This window comes from Falco naumanni, chromosome 5 (genome assembly GCF_017639655.2).
Source record: "Falco naumanni isolate bFalNau1 chromosome 5, bFalNau1.pat, whole genome shotgun sequence".
Taxonomy (NCBI): domain Eukaryota; kingdom Metazoa; phylum Chordata; class Aves; order Falconiformes; family Falconidae; genus Falco; species Falco naumanni.
The window spans coordinates 71,677,381-71,699,672 of NC_054058.1; the positions used below are offsets into that span (position 1 = coordinate 71,677,381).

The following is a 22,292-nucleotide window of genomic DNA, read 5'->3' on the forward strand; positions in this document are numbered from 1 at the left end:
TGGAACACACCGCAGTTTCTCACACTCCTCCTCACTGCTGGTCCCAAACTGCTACAAAAATTAGTTCTTAATATAACAAATCTGCAAGATGGAGTGGCCCATGGGGGGCCATTCCCTCCGTCACTTGGACATTTTCAGTTAGGCAGCTCGCGCCAAAGAATGATGCTGCGTTGGCAGGGGAGGATGTCTAGCAGTCCTCATTAATATCAGACTTTTAATGACCCTCGTTCCAGCTAAATGGCATCACATCCCAACATGGAGCAGCGAGATGTGAAGCTCCCTCCAGAAATTAAGCAGCAATCAGCTGGCTAGGTGCCGACTAAAACAACAAGCTAAATAACTCACCATCCACTCGGGCACATGGAAAGCAGAGGTGCTGGCATTGCTGTCCCACTTCTCCATAGGTGAAACTCTCCTCACTTACATTTGTTTGGCAGAGGGGATGCAGAGGGATGGCAGTGGGATGCACCAGTCCAGCAGCCAAGCCCCCTTGCTCTTGAGCTGCTTGCTGGGTACTTTGGTGGACAGATGTTCTCCCCAGTGAGGTCTTCGTTATGAACCAGCCTCATTAGCCAAGTATTCAGGGGCGAGACAGGCAGCTTGGTTCCTCATTTCTGTTCAAAATCCCGCACCGGGTGAAGCGCTCAGATCCAGCCCATTTTTGCAGCCGTGATTTCACACCAACCCCAGCTCTGCTCAATGTTAGAGCCGAGAGCTAATGAGAGCAACCTCACTGTGGCATGGAGACATTCATCCATCGCCTGCCTATGCCCCTAGCCTTGCGTCACCAGAATGCCAATACCCTGATCAATACAACAGCAAGGTCAAACAGGCACACCTATATTTAGAGCTATAGGTCTCCTGCAACAAGGACTGTACTTCGCACTATCAAAAGTTCATGCAACTTCAAACAAACAGCACACAGACACCTCTCACGCTGAACGGTTTTCAGCTTCAAACTCAATATAGTTAGAAACGACCTTCATAATCCCGTGGCTGCACACTGAACCAGATAAATATGTTTAAATGATTTGCACCTAGCCCTATCTCAGGGAAAAGCAGGGATGGAGCAGGCTGGCGGGGCTGCAGCTCCCTCTGCTGAGCATGCTCAGCCCATGCTCTGCAGAAGGCAAAGAGGACAATAGAAGATTTTGTAGGCAGAGCAATTGCAAAAGGATCTTCTGCTCCTGCAAAGGCACATTTCCACAGCCAGTGGCTCCACAATGGCCTGGACTGCAATACAAACAAAATTTTGCCACTTTGCAGTGCTGAAGAGTCGAGCTGAGGGTTCAACTTAACTGAAACCTCTCTGGTTCATTCAAAATAATGAAGGATTCCGCCCTCAGGAATTAATGAGCCATCTGTAACCATTTTCTGAGCCCACTCTGGTATTTTACCAGTATGTTTCCACCCGCGAAGTGAACAGGGTGAAGCGAAGGTGGAGCTGGCACCATCTCACTGGAGATGCACATGGAAATCCCCCTTCTCTGCCAGAAAGGTCCAGCAGCCCATTGGCCTGCACAAACATTTCCTTGTTTTACTTTTCTTCACATAAAGCATTTTATTTGGGGCAATAGTTGACACAATCCTCCCTTCACCAACTTCCTCCTGTTCCAGCAGCCAGGCAAAGAACTTGGCTTGTGAGCTATGGGCTTTGTGAGCCACCAGCTTGCACACGACCAGCACACATATCCCATTGGGCTGCCAGCACACCTAGATGGATAGAAGAAGTTGCCAGGTTCCCTTCCTTGTTCTGCTCTTTCATCAGGTGAACAATTTAAATGCCAGAAATTTTGGCGTTTGCTATTTCTGGCTAAGACAGGGTGGCATGAGGCTACAGGTGAAAACAAGCCAAAGACATGTAACTCAAATCTTCTGGACAAACACTATGCACAGCCCAAGTCGAGTAGATATATTTTGCTGCGTCACCACCTAAGGCCATTAGCAGTAACTGGGGAAAATTGTTATTTTGGGGTGATATTTTCACACTGTTGGGAAGCTCGCCCTTCCAGATTGAATAAGCTTCTGTTCAGTGCTGCCTTCAACCCTTCAGGCCATTATATTCCTATCTCCAAGCAACATTAAGCCAGAAAAAAACCTCTTTATCTATTCACTCCCCTGAACAACATTTCAGCCAACTGTGGCTACTGGTCACATCCCCTCCTGCAGCAGAAGGGACAGCAGTGCCCAGCGATCCCACATCAGGTGGACATCTCAGACACTCCCACCAGACCCACCACACCACCAGGCACCAGACATACAGGCTTTGCACACCAAGCATATTCCCATACAGCCACCTAAGTGCTTCCTAGAGCACTAGCTGTCCCTGCACAGCAGGCATCCCAGCCCGAGCACAAAGCACTTCCCAGGCTGCTCCACTACCTTCGTGGCTTGAAAGCAAACCCCACAGCAACATCCATGTAATAATGATGCCTTCCCCAACTTCTTTATAAGGTTCACCATCAGATGCTGTCTACCTACTCTTACAGTGGAGGTCGTTCCTTAAAACAGCTGCTGCCACCACCAGCGCCAGTCATCTTCAGAGCCTGCTGTGCAACACAGTCATGGGCAGCCTTATCTCAGATGTCCCCTGTAGCGACAGAGGGAATGTTTTTAAACTAAAACAGGGTGTATTCAGAATGGATATAAGAAATTTTTTACACTGAAGGTGGTGAGGCACTGGCACAGGCTGCCCAGAGAAGCTGTGGCTGCCCCATCCCTGGAAATATTCAAGGTCAGGTTGGACGGGGCTTGGAGCAACCTGGTCTAGTGGAAGGTGCCCCTGCCCATAGCAGGTGGGCTGGACTAGATGGCCTTGAAAGGTCCCTTCCAACCCAAACCATTTGATGATTCTATAATAAACAGGGGCTCCTACTGCTGTAAAATTAACCTCAAAACCATCTCATACCTCGCTGGTGTCGCAGGTGAGCCAGTTTCAGTTTTGCTGTTAAACGCAGGGAGGGTGGGTCATTTGAAAGACAGAACCAACTATAGTTATATATATGTGTGTGTGTGTGTGTGTGTGTGTATATATACACACACAGAATATGGCTTAAAAAGGAGAGGCAACACAAAACCTTGCCAAATATACTGCACCAGCACAGCAGCCTGCAAAAAACCCCATGCAGCCTGGCTGCTGTAGAACAAAGGGACAAATAGTTTAGCCTGTTTGAGTCATGTTTTTCCAAACTAACGTAAGAACCGACCAGGATTCGCAGTTTCAGAGTTCCCAGGTGAAAGTCACAGCAGAAGCTCAGTCTTGTTGATTACCCACATCTTCGGCATAAGCCATAACACCTACTGCCTTACTGACACTACAGATCATGGTAACTTCCCAGTTACTGCTTCAACATATCTTTCAGCCTTCAAAATACTTAAGAAACACTGACAATTAACCCTCCCTTTCAATAAATTAGCAACAGCACAGATTGGAAAAGAAATTGTAAAGTCAGCTAATATTTAGAATTTGTTGTATATGCTGGCAAGTCCTGCACAGACATTAGTAAGCAAACAACAAAGTGGAGTGAATACAACTCGCCCAGAAGGTTGTGACTGGTGGCATGAAGTCTGGCTGGAGGCCAGTCACCAGCAGCATACCCTGGAGTCCATACTTGTGCCAGGACTGTTGCACATCTTCATTGATGAGCTGGATGATGAGGCAGAGCAGGAGTCTTAACCACCTGGAAAGCACGGAGAAATGCGCAGAGAGGATTCTCATGAAATTCAACCAAGGGAAATGCCAACTCCTGTCACTGGGGAGGGACAGCTCTATGTGGTGGGTTAACCCTGGCTGGATGCTACGTATCCACCAAAGCCACTCTGTTACTCCCGTCCTCAGCTGGGCAGGGGAGAAAAAACAGAATGAAAGGCCCGTGGGTAGAGATAAGGATAGGGAGATCACTCACCAATTACTGTCACAGACAGACTTGACTTGGGGAAAAATTTAATTTATTGCCAATCAAATCAGTGTTAGGGTAATGAGAAATAAAAGCTAAATCTTAAAACACTTAACCCCCACCCCTCCCTTCTTCCCAGGCTCAACTTTGCGCCCAGTTTCTTCTACCTCCTCCTGAGCGGCGCAGGGGGACAGGGAATGAGAGTTGTGGTCAGCCCATCACACATTGTCTCTGCTGCTCCTTCCTCCTCACACTCTTCCCCTGCTCCAGCGTGGGGTCCCTCCCACGGGAGACAGGCCTCCATGAACTCCTCCAGCGTGAGTCCCTCCCACGGGGTACAGTCCTTCAGGCCCAGGCTGCTCCAGTGCTGGTCCCCGTGGGGGCACAAGCCCCACCAGCAACCCTGCCCCAGCCGGGGCTCCTCTCTCCATGGGACCACAGGTCCTGCCAGGAGCCTGCTCCAGCATGGGCTGCCCACAGGGTCACAGCCTCCTTTGGGCATCCCCCTGCCCCAGCACGGGGTCCCCCATGGGCTCCAGGTGGGGATCTGCTCCTCCATGGACCTCCAAGGGCTGAGGGCACAGCCTGCCTCACCACGGGCTTCACCATGGGCTGCCGGGGAATCTCTGCTCTGGTGCCCGGAGCCCCTCCTGCGCTGACCGGGGGGCTGCAGGGATGTTGCTCTCACATAGTATCACTCCTCTCTTCTGCTGCAGTAGCACAGTTTTCTTTTTCCCCTTCTTAAATACATTATCCCAGAGACACGACCACCGCCACTGATGAGCTCAGCCTTGGCCAGCAGTGGGTCCATCTGGGAGCTGGCTGGCATTGGCTCCATCAGACATAGGGGAAGCTTCTAGCAGCTTCTCACAGAAACCACCCCAGCAGTGCCCTGCTACCAAAACCTTGCCACACAAACCCCATACACGCCACACACCAGTACATCCTGGAGGCCAACCAGGCTGGAAAGGAGCTCTGCAGAGAGGCATTGGGTGTCCTGTGGACCATGAGTAGCAATATGCCCTCAAGGCAAAGGTGGCCACCAGTGCACTAGGCTATGTTGGGCAGAGCACTGCCTGCAAGAGAGGGAGGTGGTCCTGCCCCTCTGCCCATCACTGATGTGCAGGGTCCAGTACTGGGCTTCCCGGGACAAGAGAGACAGAAACACCCTGGAGTGAGCCCAGCACAGGACCACGGTGATGGTTAAGGGACTGGAGCATTGGTCACATGAGGAGAGGCCAACAGTTGGGACTGCTCAGCCTGGGGAAAAGATGGCTTAGCTCAAGAGGCCTTTAGCAGGGTGAAAACACCTGATGGGAGGGAATGAACAACAGGGAGCCAGGGTCTTTCTCAGTGGTGACCACTGAATGGACAAGAGGCACCAAGCACAAACTAAGATACAAGAAATTCCATTTAATCACAAAAAAACCTTCTTCACTGAGAAGGCGACCCTGCTCTGGCACAGGCTGTCCAGAGAGGTTATGGAGGCTCCATCCTTGGAGATATCCAACACCTGACTGGATGGAGTCCTGGGTAAACAGCTCTAAGTGGCCCAGCACATGGTGGGCTGGACTTGATGATCTCCTGAGATCCCTTCCAGCCTCAACCACTCTTTGAGCTTTGATCCAACTCTGCTTACTAACAAAAGGTTCAGCTATATTAAACACCCAGTTGTTGCATTTTTCATTGAAAATGCATGCAAAGCAAACCTTTAAAGTTTTGGACAGTATCTTGGATCACCAATTTCAGTAACATATTTGTCTGCAAAGAACAAGTCTTGTGTTCCCACCACTTCTCACGCTGGGCCCTACAACCTTATTTTAGCAAAAGCAACCTAGAAAATGTGGGTAAAGTATTTTTGCCTGCCACTATTTAAGTTCTGTTTAAGTTTTAGATTAAATGAAGTTCTAGCTCAGAATGAGCAAGTAAGGATTTGTTTTCTCCTTCTCTAACATGATCCCTTCATATGAGAGGTGAAGACACAGTGAAAACACATTGAAACAAAATCTGCCAGATGCTACCCAACATTTAGCTGCCTGTGGATGGTGGTTTCTAACATCCATGACTCAAATCAATGTTTATTATTATAAAACACAGGACACCAGTACTGAGCTGCTCAGAAAGGTGCACTGTGCTAAGTACTCAGCTCCAGGAAAACTGCAAACAATTAGAAAAAGCTTTTTAAAACTTACTTCAGCGGGCAGATGAAATGGCCACCAGGCCAAATGAAGCAAGGACACTCTTATGCTTAGTAATGTGTTTCACAGCAGAGAAAAGTACTGATTCAAACCTCAGTGAATGTACAACTTTCAGTTACTGAAAGCTAAATGGGACTAAAGACCAGAGAAGAAGCATTAGCAATTATTGCTCAAATATGCAGAAGTGCATGGATTGCCATTTCTGTTGAAAAGTTGGGTACAATTTCATGACTTGCTTAAGAGTTGTTGCAGCAGAAGCATGAAAACAAGCTGGCCTTCAAAAGTAACGCCGTGCTGTCGGAAGAGCAAGGTAATGAGAAATTAATGCAAGGCGACAGACTGCAAAAGCCCTGCGCAGACACTAGGGGGAGCAAGAGCCTGCAGAAAAGATCCCAGTTTAAGCCTTGACCTATCAAGAAAAATGGTAGAAAACTGAGTGGCTTGAGGACCATCCAGCTTTATGGTCAGGTTTTGTCGAAACTTAATCCAATCTGCAAGCGTGATCAGCTGCTCAGAAAATTAATGCAGACTGGCAAGACATTAATAGTCTTTACCTCTGTAAAAGGTGAGATAAGGAATCCCTGTGTGATGTCCTGGTGTCCCTGAGCTGAACTAACACAAACACAGAGGTCCCTGTCAATGGCTTTCGGCACAGCTCATCAGGGATATGGCTACAGGCTGGGCACATCCCCTTCCCTCGCTGCTCCAGCAAAGGTATTTGCTATCAGGTAGACTTAAACCCCACTAACTTCTGCTGAAACTGTTCTCAAAATCAAATTCTCTTCAATCCCAAATGCACCCTTCGCCCCATCGCAGTATAACCCAACCAACTGGGAGACACCAGCGCAGCAGCACCTGGCAAACACTGGGCTGCCTCTGTTCTCCCATTCCTGGCTTTCAAAGAGATGTTTTCCCAAGTGAGCTATAAATTTTTCCACTTTAAGCCTTTCTGCCAAGTCAACATCAGAATGGTCTTTATAGGAGTTATATCGTTTCTGCAGAACTTTTTCAGTTTTATATAGTATAGTTTACCATGAGTATTACTGCAGCCCAGACTGTTAAGACCACAGGCTGACCCTTTTGCAACACAGAGGTGCCAAGCTCTTCAAAGACTTGAGCAGCAGTTTCTCAAACATTTTTTCAGTCGTCCTTGCAGCTGTGCAGGTGCAGTGGACGAGGGAATGGTTCCAGCTCAGGACAACAATATGAAGAAAGACTGAGAGCTGGGGTCGTTCAGCCTGGAGGAGAGAAGGCTCCAGGGAGACCTTAGGGCGGCCTTCCAGTACCTAAAGGGGCTGACAGGAAAGCTGCAGAGGGACTTCTTACAAGGGCCTGCAGTGATAGGACAAGGGTGAATGGCTTTAAACTAAATAGAAGGTAGATTTAGATGCAATATTGGGAAGAAATTCTTTACTGTGAGTGTGGTGAGGCGCTGGCACAGGCTGCCCAGAGAAGCTGTGGCTGCCCCATCCCTGGAAGTGTTCCAGGCCAGGCTGGACGGGGCTTGGAGCAACCTGGTCTAGTGGAAGGTGTCCCTGTCCCTGGCAGGGAGTTGGAACTACATGGTCTTTAACCCAACCAAAACCATTCTGTGATCCTGTTCTATGATTCTATAATCTACATGTACTGAATCCACTGGAACGCTCCTACAGGTCAAGACAATGATTTTTTTTTTTTATAAGATGATGACATACTATAAAGAATAATTTCTATTTCAGTATGCTTAGATTTCCTCTTTTATTAAATCTTTAACCTTGTCAACAGCATGCATTTGGAAATTATTTTTAAGTTTATCCATCTAGGGAAATATTTTTGGAGCTGAAGCTCTGAACTGGAATTTACATTCACGGGCAGGCCCACCAACCTGTCTGATCCTGTTACACAGTCCCTGCCATTTCCCCAACTACCTCTTTTCCGTACAAAAGCAACAGCATCTTTCTCTCCCTCAGGAAACAGGCTGAGGGAATGGATGTGCTCAAGGTATTATCAACAGACATGAGACACTTGGGAACTTCTGAGATGCTGGCAAAAATCTCAAAAGGAAAAATAACTCAATATAAAATTTCCAATGCAGAAAATAGTTGGGACCGAGAACCCACTCAGACTGGACTGAAGCAAAATGAAGAGTTCTCCTAGAGAAATACACCTACAGAAAAAAAAAAAAAATCCTAAAACTGCAGAGCCTGCCCTCCCAGCAAGGCTGTTAAACCTAGAACCACCAGAATTGTTCAGGAATGCAGCCGATCATCTCCTTGGGGATATGAATATTAACCAGGAGATGAGCCCGGCTGGAGGAGCTGAGCAGTCCCTGCTCATTAACTGGAAAGGAAGAACTCAAAGGTCAGTTTCCGATACGGGTGTGCATATGAATCTTCACTAAATATTGGGGGTTTTCACTGTTCTTTGTATTGTGATCTTAGATGGGTTTATAGCAATTAAACCGTCTCATCCACATTCAGTACTATGACCAGGGGTCAGATATTCAAAAGTCTAGACTGCAAATTCTACATCACTTTGAACAGTGGACAAAAAACCCTGAACAATAAATTTCTGTTAAAATTAAATTTGGAGAAGAGGCACAAAGAGAAGCAGGACAGGAGAGTGAGAAAGGCAACACCGCTGCAAGTTAGCGCCTGCTTTAATTGACCAAGCACTCCTTTGATATAAGATTAAGCCATACTGAATCCACCCCACCAAAAACTTGGTCATAAGAAAAATCCTACAAGGAAAAAAAAAAAAAAGAAAAGAAAGACACACAAAAAAATAAAGAAAAGCGCTATTATGTCCATTCACTTGCAAGTCTAAACCAGTATTTTATAGACACCACCCCAGACAGACTGACCAGTTCTTTGAAAATATGCCAAATAATTTCTGCTATCTAAATGTTCTATCCAGCGGATATCAGCTGAATCATTTTGTTTGCCACCAGCCTCCTACTCTGTTACACGCAAACATTTGGACTTCAGTTCTCCTCCATTAAAAACACGGATGAAATCTGCAGCAAGGGTCACATCTGCTCTTCTACTGACTACCGCGATGCACTCTGCATTGGGACTATTTTATAGGACAGATTATTTATAAGCTTCAGATACAACCAAAATACCATGCCTTTAGCAGCAACCATTATATATATAATATATATAGCAGTAACCATTGTATATAGTGTGTGTGCATGTGTATTTTTATATATATATATAAATATATTAAAAATAACCATTTAATACCAGTACTGTGTAATCGCTCATGCTCCTACTTGCTTCTAAGGGCAGGTTTAGGCAAACTAAAAAGGCTTGGGTTTGCTTTTTAAAGCATGGTACTCATTATTTTATACTCAAAGTCAGCCTCTTTGGTAATTAGATGTACATCTGATTTCTTTCACAGCCTCTTGTCTTTCAGAGTTCAATGGCCTTCAGAGACCAATCTACAGTTTATTTGTGGAGACAGAAGTCTGATTACCAACCTGTCAAAACACAGATCCTTTTAAGAGCCAAACAAAGGCTTAGTGGAGCCACCCGTATGACCAACTTACCCAAGTTTTTTACTGTAATCTCTTAGGCACTCAACGGCATGACACTAATGGTTATTCAATCAATACGTTTGCAGTATACAGGTTTTTTAATTTAGTAGGGATGCACGCCACTTCTAGTTCTGCCCATTGTGAGAATGACTTCATGAAAACAGGACATCAAATTTGGTATTTTGCCACAGACACAAATGAAAATTAGTTGGAAAGCTTTAGTCTAAGCTTGCTTTCTGCGCATAAAATCCAACTATAAGACAGTTTCTACTGTGAAAGCCTCCTGTGTGGGATGGTGAAGCCAAAACGGCCATGACTGTGTTGGTGAGAGTGGTAAATAAGAATAGAAAGCCAAGAACTCACAATATTTTGGGGACATAGTAACAGCCAGATACCAGCTCAGTAGCCCCTCATGGAAGGAGGTGTAAGGACAACATACAGCATCTTTACCGCTACATTAGATCTCACTAAAATATCTTCTAGCAGGAGAGTCTCATTAATGGTGTAAAAAAGGTCGTCTTTCCTCCAGCCAATCTGAAATAGCAACAGACAGATTACAGCTCATCTGTGCTTCCTCAACCCTCACCGTTACAGCTTTTTAAGCTTTCTGCAGTCTGTATTTCAGGTTGACAGAGCCACAGCATCACATCATTTGGACAAGAATTAGAAATTTAAACTTGGGAGAAATTTGGAAATTTTCTTCAGGCTTTGATGTGTGGTGGGAAAAGGAAGGTTAAGAAATAAAAAATCAAATTAAATTAAAAATTAAGGCTCCTGGGCTCTCTAAATATGGCTGCCTTACCCGACTGCCACAGTGCTAACAAGGTGGTGAACTAGTATTACGTTCAGAACTCTGCATTTGGGAAAAAAAAATGAACACATGCAGCCAATGAGATCAGGGGGGACATCTCTCAAAATCTGAGTGCTGTGAAAAGACTCCAAGCTGATAAGAAAACCATGCCCTGATCCAACACCGAACCCAGAACTTGGGTATTTGAGATGCAAAAACTTCCCTGCTTGCATGCTAGGAGCTATCGGGTTAGCAAGTCATATTTATTCCTGTCTCCGTGTGTCAATGGCTCGACATAAACCAAAGCCTATCTCACAGAGTAAATCAGCAATACACACAGAAACATCACCCAGTGGAACTCATCCCCGCCAGCAGCGAGACAACGGCAGCAGACTGACGAGGTTGTCTGACTGCAGACTCACTCTGGCTTCCAGCATCCCCAAGCAATCCCACCTCCCACACGCGGTACCCACGGCAGTAGGGCTTCTGGGGGAACTGCCAACACGCCAAACTGGTGCTGGAAATGCCACTCCTCGCCTTGCGCGAGCCGCTCAGCTGTCAGCCAACTAGGGAAAATGAAGTTAATGAGCAAAGCTTTAATCAGTGGACCTTGGTGTAATCAGAAACAGAGCCCCTTGAATATGTAATGACAGGCCATCTCTCCCGTACTTTCCATTTTCCCATGGGAAGAAAGTTACAGTGCTTCGAGCAGAAGAGAAAAAGCCTTCAAGTCAGAGATTAAAGATTTCTGTACACAAATGCAGCTTTTCTCTAAGCACCCATTTGTCCCATACATCCTCCCCAGGGCAGAAAGCAACTGGTCTGCAGGAGATCCAAAAGCAGAATCATCAACGGCTGTAGTAAGGTGAACATTTGCTCATATAATATTGCAGGTTTGCTAATAAATTTACATAAGAGACACGCTTCTTTAACTGAGGAACAGTGTAATTCAAGTCTGTGGCACATAAAAACAAATGCTTATCTGAAATCAACCCAAAATACAAGGGTTTATCCCTGTGTCCTCACTTCACCTGTACAGGTCAGTGCTTTCTTAAAGAAGAGCCACGGGGACTTTCTCCAGGCAAGATGCTCATCAGTTTTACTCCACAGAACATCTAGACCCCACCCCAGTTTAACAGTCTTTACGGACCCTTAACAGGCCCTTAAAGATCCCAAATCACAAGGAGATTATTATAGTGGTTAGCCAACAGCACAGTCCCCAGCTGACAGTTATTAGATCTTCACTTTCCCATGGTCAAAGCACAAGGACTGAATCTGAACAATCTTGACCCATTTAGACTTCATGAGTCTACACTCCACCACAGAAAAAATTGACATATTTAATGGGTATTAAAACCAACAGACCACTGAGCCTGACCTCCATTTAGCACACCTAACCCAAATTTATAAACCTGTGTTTGGCTAATGCAAGTCCTCCTCAGGCAATTCCCTTGACTGCTTACCCCAAGCGTTAAACCCATTTAAAAATTTGCCTTATAAACCACTAGATTAATTTTTTCCCCCTGACTTGACTTTGGCCTGAATGGGCTCCCTGTAAGTGTACCTTGTCATCAAGCTCCTACTGAGTCTTCTCAATAACAACAAAATTGTCCTCTCCGCATAAGGGAACTTCTTCAGCATCTGAACACCCTGTGAGGCTCCTGGGATGCACTGCGGGTTAACTGCTGCTATCAGAAATGAAGATATTTGCAGAAACCATGTTATCAACACTATAAACAAAGACAGGCCATTCTCCATTCATCCCCAGTTTGTAGTCTTTATTTTTCAAGGCTTTAATTCAAGCTTTCTATCACAGCACTCATTCATAGGTCTTACCAGTTTTCTCATCCACAGTGACCCTTGTCTGAGCAGCCCTGATTAACAAAATAGACTTCGCTGCCCCTCTGCCCACTCATAGCTGTGGTCTGCAAGTGCTGTACCCTGCACAAAAACTGGAAAAGATCTGGGTTTGCACACAAAATAAAAATGTAATAATGACAGAACTACTCTGAAATCTATCCATAATTTTTAAGCCATCTTATTTTTATTTCAGAATTTTAAATAATTTTATGTAAGGATTGGACCCTTCCCATTACTTGTAACTTAAGAGAAATCCCTGCCTATTAACTAATGTGACTGTCACTCTGTGCCCTCTTAGCTTGCAGAAATTACAATGTAATTCAAGTGATTTTAACCTTCCTGCATTGGAAGCAAAGTTATAATCCAACCTAGGTGGTCGCCTTTCGCATGAGGAATGTCTTTTTGCCATTAAGGACAAAACACTCCATAACGGGAGTTAGCCACAAGAGCCATTAATTGTACTTTACCTTCTGCAGACCAATCTTAATGACATCACCTTGCTACCAAGCTTTCAGACAAGCCTGAAGGTTACCTAAGGGGAAGCTGTAAAGAACAGCACACAGTATGAATTTCAAGCATAAACTCACTTTATTAATAGAAAGTTACCAGGGAGGGGCGGATAAAACATAAACCACTTGGTACAGAACAAATGTGGTCTGAGAGGGAGGGAAACTGTTACTGTAAATTAAACAACCTAGCTTACTTCTTTGTACTTTCTCCAGGTTAATCAGGCCTCAGTGAAATCAAGTTTGACAAGAGCTATTAACATCCGTTAATTTACGCATTTTAATCATTTAGCATCCAGTGCAATGCAGAGCGCGACGTGTGTTGGCTACGACTGGTCCCAGAGGAACAATAGCTGTTAGCGAACATTTTTGTTAAATGTGCCTTGGTGCCTCGGTCCACAGGAAGCCATTGAAAAACTCTACCCTGCTGTTAAACATTAATTTTTCGTAACAACCTCCCAGTTCCAAGCACTGACATGGTATCACCAGACTTCTCAAGGTCAGAAATGTTTTATTCAGCTTCCTTCTCTCTTTATCCTAAGCAGTCATGAACCCAGTGGTATTCAGCAATGATGCCACAATGTCCAAATCCATACCTGTCTAAAATACAGTGTTACTGACCATATTGAAAATACAACTTTAATAATAAGTGAATTATTTCAATAATCAGATTTATGCTCTTCTCTCTGATAGTTGGATTACTCTGGAAAAGAAAACCCAGCAGCATGCTTCAATCAAATTTATAGTGATTGTCTATTCAATTTTGTTTCCTTATTTTGTTTCCTACCTGTGGCTCTCAAGGTCTGAGATACAAACGCAACAGAGATTCACCTCCGCTGCAATCTCCCGTCCCGTTACTCAGTAAAACACATAGCAATCCCCACTTAGTGAGCTATTTTAACAAAATCTGACTGGAGTCAAACTGAAAACAAAGGTGTTCTTTATACTTTGAATTATTAAGGAGCCATTATCAAAATCTGTGTAGTCAAGAGCCCTATTAGCGTTCTTGTGGAGCTGTCATGCCAGTAGGACTAAATGGGAGCTCTGACACCCACCAGTGCAAGAGGACTAAGCTCAAACGAGATTAATAAATCCTGCATTACAAGCACAACAGAAATGAGAAGTACAGGTAAATCAATTAGGCACTCTTCATGTGTATTAAAAGATCAAGAACAACATCTAAAAACATGTGAGATACTTAAAATTAGACTAATGAGGGATTACTAACAATTTCTCTCTCTCAAACCAAAATGCTCTGACAGTTTAAAAGTCAAATGCTTTATTATTTTGCACGTGGGCTTAGCATTTACTCCCACACTTAGGAATGGGATACATGGAGGTGACAGGCATTTGAAACACATGAAATTCACTGTGTATGGATTGAGAACTCTAAACAAAGCACCAAAATCCAATAAAGAAACCATCCTTCACCAATATTTGCAGAAGGATAAATTGATTACATATTTATATATTTATGTGTGTGTATATATACATATATACACACACACATTTAAAAAAATCAATTGCACTGATATTTTCATCCTTCCATAGCAAAACCCCCAAATAGTTTGGCCTTCTCGTTAACAAAGCAATGTGCCCTTGTATTATTTAGATATAACAAGAAATTACAGATTATCTTTGTAGCAATCCTGCCAGCAGCCCCCTTTATCTCTCCTGTGCTGCCCTCTCCCCACACATATCCGTCTAATTGCTGTCATTATAGCACAGCTCTAATTTGCATCCCACTGGAGGACGAGCCAGCAAATTAAATCAGTGCACACTGTCCCAACACAGGGCTTGGGTTTCTCAGGCTGGTTTGGGTTTGCTTTTAGTAGAGACAGAGAGAAGACAACTTGTCCTGCAAGAGCCAACTTCCACTCGATGACAGCATTGCTCCCAGGAAACAAATCCCTTCCAGGGAATTGCCAGAGACTCATTTTAGCAAAATGAGAACCATCGCCACTCTGACAGATACAAGTTGCCTCCAGAAGCTTCACATGATAAAACTTGTTTAAAGCTTAAATGTCATTCAGACTTGGAAAGGTTTTTTTAAAAATAAGCCATGCTGTCAAAGCCAATTGTCTCCCCACAATTTTTTTTTTTTTTTAAATAAACATTAGGTGCCAGAGGCATTTTCATGAGCAGTTTAGGAAACACCCACTGCAACAACAGGTCCCAAGAACACACGAGGCTTTGGCCCTACATAACCTCAGATATAGCACTATACTTTACTATAGATTCATGCTGAAGCAACAGCAGGATGACTCTTGCCTGCCCCAGCTGCCATAATGCAAAACTCAATTGCAGCCTGCTCAGAGCCCGTTTTTACCCAAAGAACGCCACGTGCAGCTTCTGACTGTGCGAGAGCAAAGGTCACATTGCCCGCAGATGCTCTGCATCATACACTGAGGGTGCTGCTGACTTTTAAGCAAGGACTCGTTTCCAGAGCGACAAAAGGAAGAGATCATAAAGCTCAGACACTAACATCGCCCTAACAAAAAATGAATAAACCATAAATGGCATATATTACAGACCACGTAAGAAGATACTCCTGCAGAAGATGACATGTCAGCACTATAAATCTTGAATGACCCAACAGGATACTCAGTGTTCATGCACCACATACACCGTCTTGCATTTTTCAAATGCTACCACCACCACACAAAATAACATAGAAACAATAATTGGCTTAAGGGAGCACTAATGACATTTTTAAACCATTTAACCTGTACTCCCTTTGTTTAACATGGCAACTAATCCCTCCAGGTGACCACCACCTCGTACCTAACCTGCGTGCATTTGTTACTACAGGCCACCCACCAGCTGTGTTCAGCACTGGCACGGCACCAGCCATTACTGATGTCACCGGGCTTTCATCATAAAACGCAGAGACAATTTAACCATGCAGTAAAAGCCAGCATCAAACTGAGCCGACAGCACGCATTTGTGTGCAGGCAGCAATGATTACCATAGCTACCTCTTGCTCCACAGGTCACAAGGAGCATCCTGCTTCGCGGGGCTGCAACAAATCCCACCCTCACCCAGATGCTTCATCACACATTTCAAGCACTTGATCGATTTTCTTTGCTTAACTTGCAACTTGGATTAACACAGGCACACACTGACACTTCCCCTTGGAAATCCAAGTTCACTCATGTCCTTTGTGAAGGTACACGCTTTTGAGAAGGATTGCACTTGGGTCCTGCCCATGGGTCACAACAACCACATGCAGCGCTACAGGCTGGGGCAGAGCAGCTGGAAAGCTGCCTGGATGAAAAGGACTTGGGGGTGCTGGTCAACAGCCAGCTGAACATGAGCCAGCAGCGTGCCCAGGTGGCCAAGGCAGCCAACAGCATCCTGGCTTGTATCTATAACAGTGCGGCCAGCAGGACCAGGGCAGTGATGGTCCCCCTGCACTGGGCACTGGTGGGGCCGCACCTCGGATCCCATGTGCGGTGTTGGGCCCCTCACTGCAGGACAGACACTGAGGGGCTGGAGCGTGTCCAGAGCCGGGCAGGGGCTGGGGCAGGGGCACAGGGCTGGTGCGGGGCAGCAGGGGGAGCTGGGGGGGTTCAGCCTGGAGACGGGGGCTCAGGGGGGACCTTCTCGCTCCCTACAGCTGCCTGGGAGGAGGCTGCAGTGAGGTGGGGGTCGGTCTCTTCTCCCAAGTAGCAAGTGACAGGACGAGAGGAAACAGCCTCAAGTTGCACAAGGGGAGGCTTAGATGGGGTATGAGGAAAAACATTTTCACCGAAAGGGTTGTTGAGCACTGGAACAGGCTGCTCAGGGTGGTGGTGGAGTCACTGTCCCTAGAGGGATAAAGACCTGTAGACATGGCACTTAGGGACAAGGTTTAGTGGTGGACTTGGCAGTGATGGGTTAATGGTTGGACTTGATGATCTCAAAGGTCTTTTCCAACCTAAATGATTCTATGAATTCAATTGGGAACCCAACCCTGCCTCCCACCTCTCAGCTAAGTGAGTCCAAACATCTCAAAAAATGCATCAAAGAAATCTCAGTATGGACTCTTTTGCATTTTGTAATGAATATTTTTAAAAAATGTTTTTCCACTGTTTCTACTTCTGGGGTATTTCTTTATTAAAAGGAGCAATTAAAACACATCTGAGGAAAGGATGAAAGGGACAGATAATCTATCACATGCTCCTCACAGTTACTTATAAACACTTAAAACTTTCTTATTAACACAGTCAGAAAGTCTTAAACTCTTAAAACTTGTCTCAGAATTCTCCTATTGTTTTAACAATATGGAATGACACCTGTTTCTTCATAATCACTGTACTTGCTTTAACAAACTAAGCTAGATAATGGGGGGAACAAGGCTGGCAGGTAGAAGTGCCCAAAAAACTAAAACTGCTTAATTAAAAACAACCAAGTAGTAAGCACACACCATTAGTGAGTCCTGAGGTGTGTATAAAAGTGATTTAGCAAACATCTGTCTTGGAAACCAAACTGAGACATACAACACACAAAGCTTCCCATCACCAGTGACAGGAGATGTATCAGGATCTGAATAAGCCAGCACCATGCTGTCACACAGATGAATTCACACATGAATTCAGACTTTTTAAAAAATCAATCCCAAACCAAAGTAATTTGCCCATTTGCTTCAAATTCTGCAGGGGAAAACAAAAATCGCAACTAAAAATGGAAACAACTTCACTTACCAAGCACAAAGCATGCCTTATAACTCCTTCCTCACAAAAATCAAACTAAAAATCAAACTAAAATGAAAGTTTACAATCATAACAGTAGGACAGAAGCCTTCCAGTCTGCAGTGGAAATTATGGTCTAGAATGTTGAAATGGCACATGAGAGAATATTCCTCGTCATAGAGGTCAGAGGAAAGCTTATGCTGCTCCAGATGAGAGAGAAAGACTATTTCACAGTTTGATTTGGAAGACAGTATTTTATTTTTTAAATAAACCCCAGAGATTATATCAGTGGTCACCATGATTCAGCATGATCAAAGAAAAAAAAAAAAAAAAGAAGAAAAAAATCAAATCCTGAAGCAAGCCTACTCCTGTCCTCCATGTGCCTTCTCTCCCATCTTACATCTTGCAGTTGTTCATATTCTCTCCAAAACCGTCCTCTCTGTGAACAGGTCACAAAGACCACAATCACTGCCTAAACCCTCATCATGAGGCTTGCAGGTCAAGGAACACATTAAAGTAGTAATTTGAGGAGTGGCTGCGTTAAAAGAGCTTTCACTCCAATTATTTTTATGAGGAAATAAACCAATGCACAGGATTTCTGGTTAAAAATGCAGCTATTGCAGGTTTGCTGGTGCTGTGCTATGTAGCAGCAGCCCAATAAGATGTAAGAAAAGCCAGAGTGTGTGTTCCTATCAAAATTGTGATGGATTTCCTCACTCTGTTCTCTCATCTCCATTATTATTCGAGTAAAGGCTACGCACACTGACAAGGAGCTGAGCGGAGGAGTAATCACTGCCTTCCCTTCCTCCCACACAGGACAAGTCCTCCTCGCTGCCACAGCCTGGAGCCTTGCATCATGCGGTTTTCCAAGCAGCAAAAGCACGTGCGGCAGCGTCTCAGCAAGGTGAGGTATTGCCTGTAACTGCCATCAGAGTCTCTGCCTCTTGGGAGAAAGGGGAGAGCATTTTGTAGGCTGCAAGCAGGCAGAGTGTCACATGTATTAACATTTAACTGCTTTAAAGCAGATTTAGTAACGTGTGACGCTGATTGCTTTGAGTTCTGTATCAAAGACTGCTTCTGAAAAATACTAGGTGCTAAGCATTGGTTTTTAATGAACTGATTATTCAAAAACATTTGCCTGAATCGGCTACATGAGCAGCTTAATCATCAGAAAAATACAATCCTTTACTGCAGCAGTGTTTCCCAATCCTTCAGCATCAATGAAGCATCAACCTTAGAATCACGGATGGTTTGGGTTGGAAGGGACCTTAAAGACCATCCAGTCCACCCCCCCTGCCATGGGCAGAGACACCTTCCACTAGACCAGGTTGCTCCAAGCCCCATCCAGCCTGGCCTGGAACACTTCCAGAGAGGGGAAGTTTCCCAATTTTTAGGCCAGCACACAAACTCACAGCTAAGCCTCTAATTGCAAACACCAGCAGGAGTGCTCTTCCACGGATCATTTATCACAACATCAGGACCACAAGCACAAGACCTTTGACAGCCACCTTCTGTTTTAAAGTGGTTTTCATGCTTGTTCTCCATTTGCATTAACCCCCAACACTACTTCAAGGGAAGTGAGAAAACAGCTGTATAGCACTCCTTTCAATACTTAAAGGGGGCTTATAAGAAAGATGTGGACAGACTTCAGTAGGGCCTGTAGCACAGGACAAGGGGTAACAGTTTTAAACTAAGAGGGTAGATTCAGACTAGATACAAAGAAGAAACTTTTTATGATGAAGGTGGTGAGACACTGGAACAGGTTGCCCAGAGAGGTGGCAGATGCCCCATCCCTGGAAACATTCAAGGTCAGGTTGGACGGGGCTCTGAGCAACCTGATCTATTTGAAGATGGCCCTGCTCACTGCACAGGGCTTGGACCAGGTGGTCTTTAAAGGTCCCTTCCAACCTGAACCATTCTGTGATTCTGACTCTAAAACCAGTGATGTTAATTTAATGACTACAAAAAGCAAATGTATTATTGTATCAATAGCAACCTTTTGCAGAGCACCAAGAGCCTGCAGACTCAAGTGAAAAACAAAAACATCATGGACTTCTTTGTCCTAGCAGTGTATTGCATAAAGATGGCTCCTGATAGCACTTGCAATTTAGATGTTACATAGACACTTACAACTGAACTGGGAATTGCAATGGAAATTCTGGTATCAACAACAACAAGACGCACCAGTCTCAGTGCTGCCGGTATTATTTTAGATCCCAGAAGTGTCAGTCAGATTGACATCTCACTGCACATCGCAGCATGCAGTCAAATACTGCAGGTACATAGCTACGTGACCCAGAGTATCCATTTCTACATGTCAACATAGAACAGTGACATTACACGCTTGGAAAAAGTCAGTAGATTCCTTCTGGCTCTTGTAGATAATTCCCCTAATGCTACATGCAGTAAAAAATATTGTACAGTTGGTTGCACACACAAGGGACCGTAGCTGAAAGGGGATACCTGATGTGACAAACCAAAGGTTTTGTACTGGGTGGTACATGCTGTTCTGACACCTGGAACACAGCAATATTCAAAGATTAAACATCCACACTGAGACCCAAAGCATTTTGAACATTAAATTAGAACATAAATTAGAAACTATTTTCAGCTTTAATCCTCACTTAAAACTAAAAGCATGTAATAATTTAAGGGGTAACTGATTCTGCGCCTGGTGCTTTTCAGCACAAGTACTTTGTGTCCTTTTTCAGAGCTTTTCCCTAATGTCCCCACAAATCCAGTTTTCTTCCATCTGCTTTCCTTTGTGAAACTGTCCCTGCCTTGTGTACTAATACATATAATTATGAAAAAAGACCACTACAAAAATCAAGCAGGTGCTACACATATCAGTTCTTAACCAAAAAATTACTGATAGAAGCTAAATGCTTCCCTTCAGTTACATGGTTTTCATTGTAACACATGCTTAATTTATGCACAATTTCCTTTTTTTTTTTATTGAAAAGATGTTAAAACCCACAACTTTTGGCAGACTTGGGTATGCACACTCTTCTGACTACAGCTAGAAGCACTGATGTTACCAACTCTAGCCACTTATTTACCCCAGTAAAAGTTAGCAGCCCCACCATTCTGCCCAGTGAAACATTTTTGGGTGTTCCTTATCTGACTTAGTCAAAATAAGCTAAAGTGATTTACATAGCAGGTTATTGCTGAACCCGCTCATTCTGACATGTGCCACCATGGTCAGAAGAAAATATCTACATCCCTGGATGATAAAATTCATAGAATCATTTTGATTGGAAAAGACCTTTAAGATCATCAAGTCCAACTACTACCCCAGCACTGCCAAGTCCACCACTCAACCATGTCCCCAAGCACGGCATCTACACATCTTTTAAATTCCTCCAAGGGACAGTGACTCCACCACCACCCTGAGCAGCCTGTTCCAGTGCTCGACAACCCTTTCGGTGAAAATGTTTTTCCTCATACCCCATCTAAGCCTCCCCTTGTGCAACTTGAGGCTGTTTCCTCTCATCCTGTCACTTGCTACTTGGGAGAAGAGACCAACCCCCACCTCACTGCAACCTCCTCCCAGGCAGCTGTAGGGAGCGAGAAGGTCCCCCCTGAGCCCCCCCTCTCCAGGCTGAACCCCCCCTGCTCCCCCCGCTGACCCCACCAGCCCTGTGCCCCTGCCCCAGCCCCTGCCCGGCTCTGGACACGCTCCAGCCCCTCAGTGTCTGTCCTGCAGTGAGGGGCCCAACACCGCACATGGGATCCGAGGTGCGGTCCCACCAGTGCCCAGTGCAGGGGGACCATCACTGCCCTGGTCCTGCTGGCCGCACTGTTACAGATACAAGCCAGGGTGCTGTTGGCTGCCTTGGCCACCTGGGCACGCTGCCGGCAGCACCCCCAGGTCCTTTTCATCGGGGCAGCTTTCCAGCTGCTCTGCCCCAGCCTGTAGCGCTGCGTGTGGTTGTTGTGACCCACGTGTAGGACCTGCCACTGAGCCTTGTTGAACCTCCTATTAGACCCTGAGCAGCATGGGGAGACAATTTCAGTCACTGACAGAATTTTCAGTCTTTATTAAAAGCAGCGGATAGGGAAACAGCACACATGAACACAGCAAATTAACATGCATGACAAGAGTTGCAGTATTAGTCATATTCTGCGTGAGAAGGGTCTATTAACTGGAATATCTATCTTAGAAAAATCTATATACAACTGCTACATTATCTGGCCAAAATTGTCTAGATTCTTGCCTTTTTATTTTTAAAATGGATATTTTATATAAGCATCCAATTCTGAAATCTACACAATTTTAAGGCTTTTAGAATTTAGAGTCTTATAATTGATTAAATGAGTGGTTCAGTAGGATCAATGGAATAACTGAATGGATCTACTAGTGATAAACAACAACATTTTGCAGAGGGGGGGAGGGTGCACTTAACCACTAGCTTGCTGACTGCCTTGGTTCTTCTCCTAGGATTACTGAGCCCACAGGAAAACAAGCAATGGAGCTTGTGCCTCCTAACCTCAGCGTGTCCCAAGCCTCGGTTCCCTCACCACAACCTGCCATGTGTGAGTGGAAGTGTCTGATTTGCGTATGGAAAAACTCTACACCACTCCCTTCTTGTGGGGTGCTGCAGAGCTACAGCTGCCTGGACATCAGTGGGAGGGCAGAATCAGGTATCACCTCAAAAAAAGAAAAGCTCCTTCAGGATCATACCTAAAGGGATATCTTAAATACATATCAGGGAACAAAATGTGAGGCTTTAATAAAAATGTACAATTTGGCAGTTTAATAAACTGCAACAGTTGCAGTAAGTAATCCATCTGTACCTTCCTCTGGCAAAACCTTGCCTGAGGAGGAGGGTAAGAAGCCTTTCAGAATCCC

The 22,292-nt window shown here is 44.8% G+C and overlaps 1 protein-coding gene across 2 annotated transcripts in view; it reads right to left on the reverse strand.

Moving 5' to 3' along the window:
- Positions 1 to 22,292, reverse strand: part of AHCYL2 (adenosylhomocysteinase like 2) — a 109,298-nt gene that overhangs the window by 44,580 nt on the left and 42,426 nt on the right. The window contains exon 1 of one of the 2 annotated variants that reach the window (XM_040594898.1): positions 346 to 417. The exons of the other annotated variant lie outside the window; for it this stretch is intronic. Coding sequence (XP_040450832.1) covers positions 346 to 402 — 57 coding nt within the window. The 5' untranslated portion in view covers positions 403 to 417. Of the gene's footprint in view, positions 1 to 345; positions 418 to 22,292 lie in introns of those variants that run through there. 2 annotated transcript variants of the gene reach the window in all.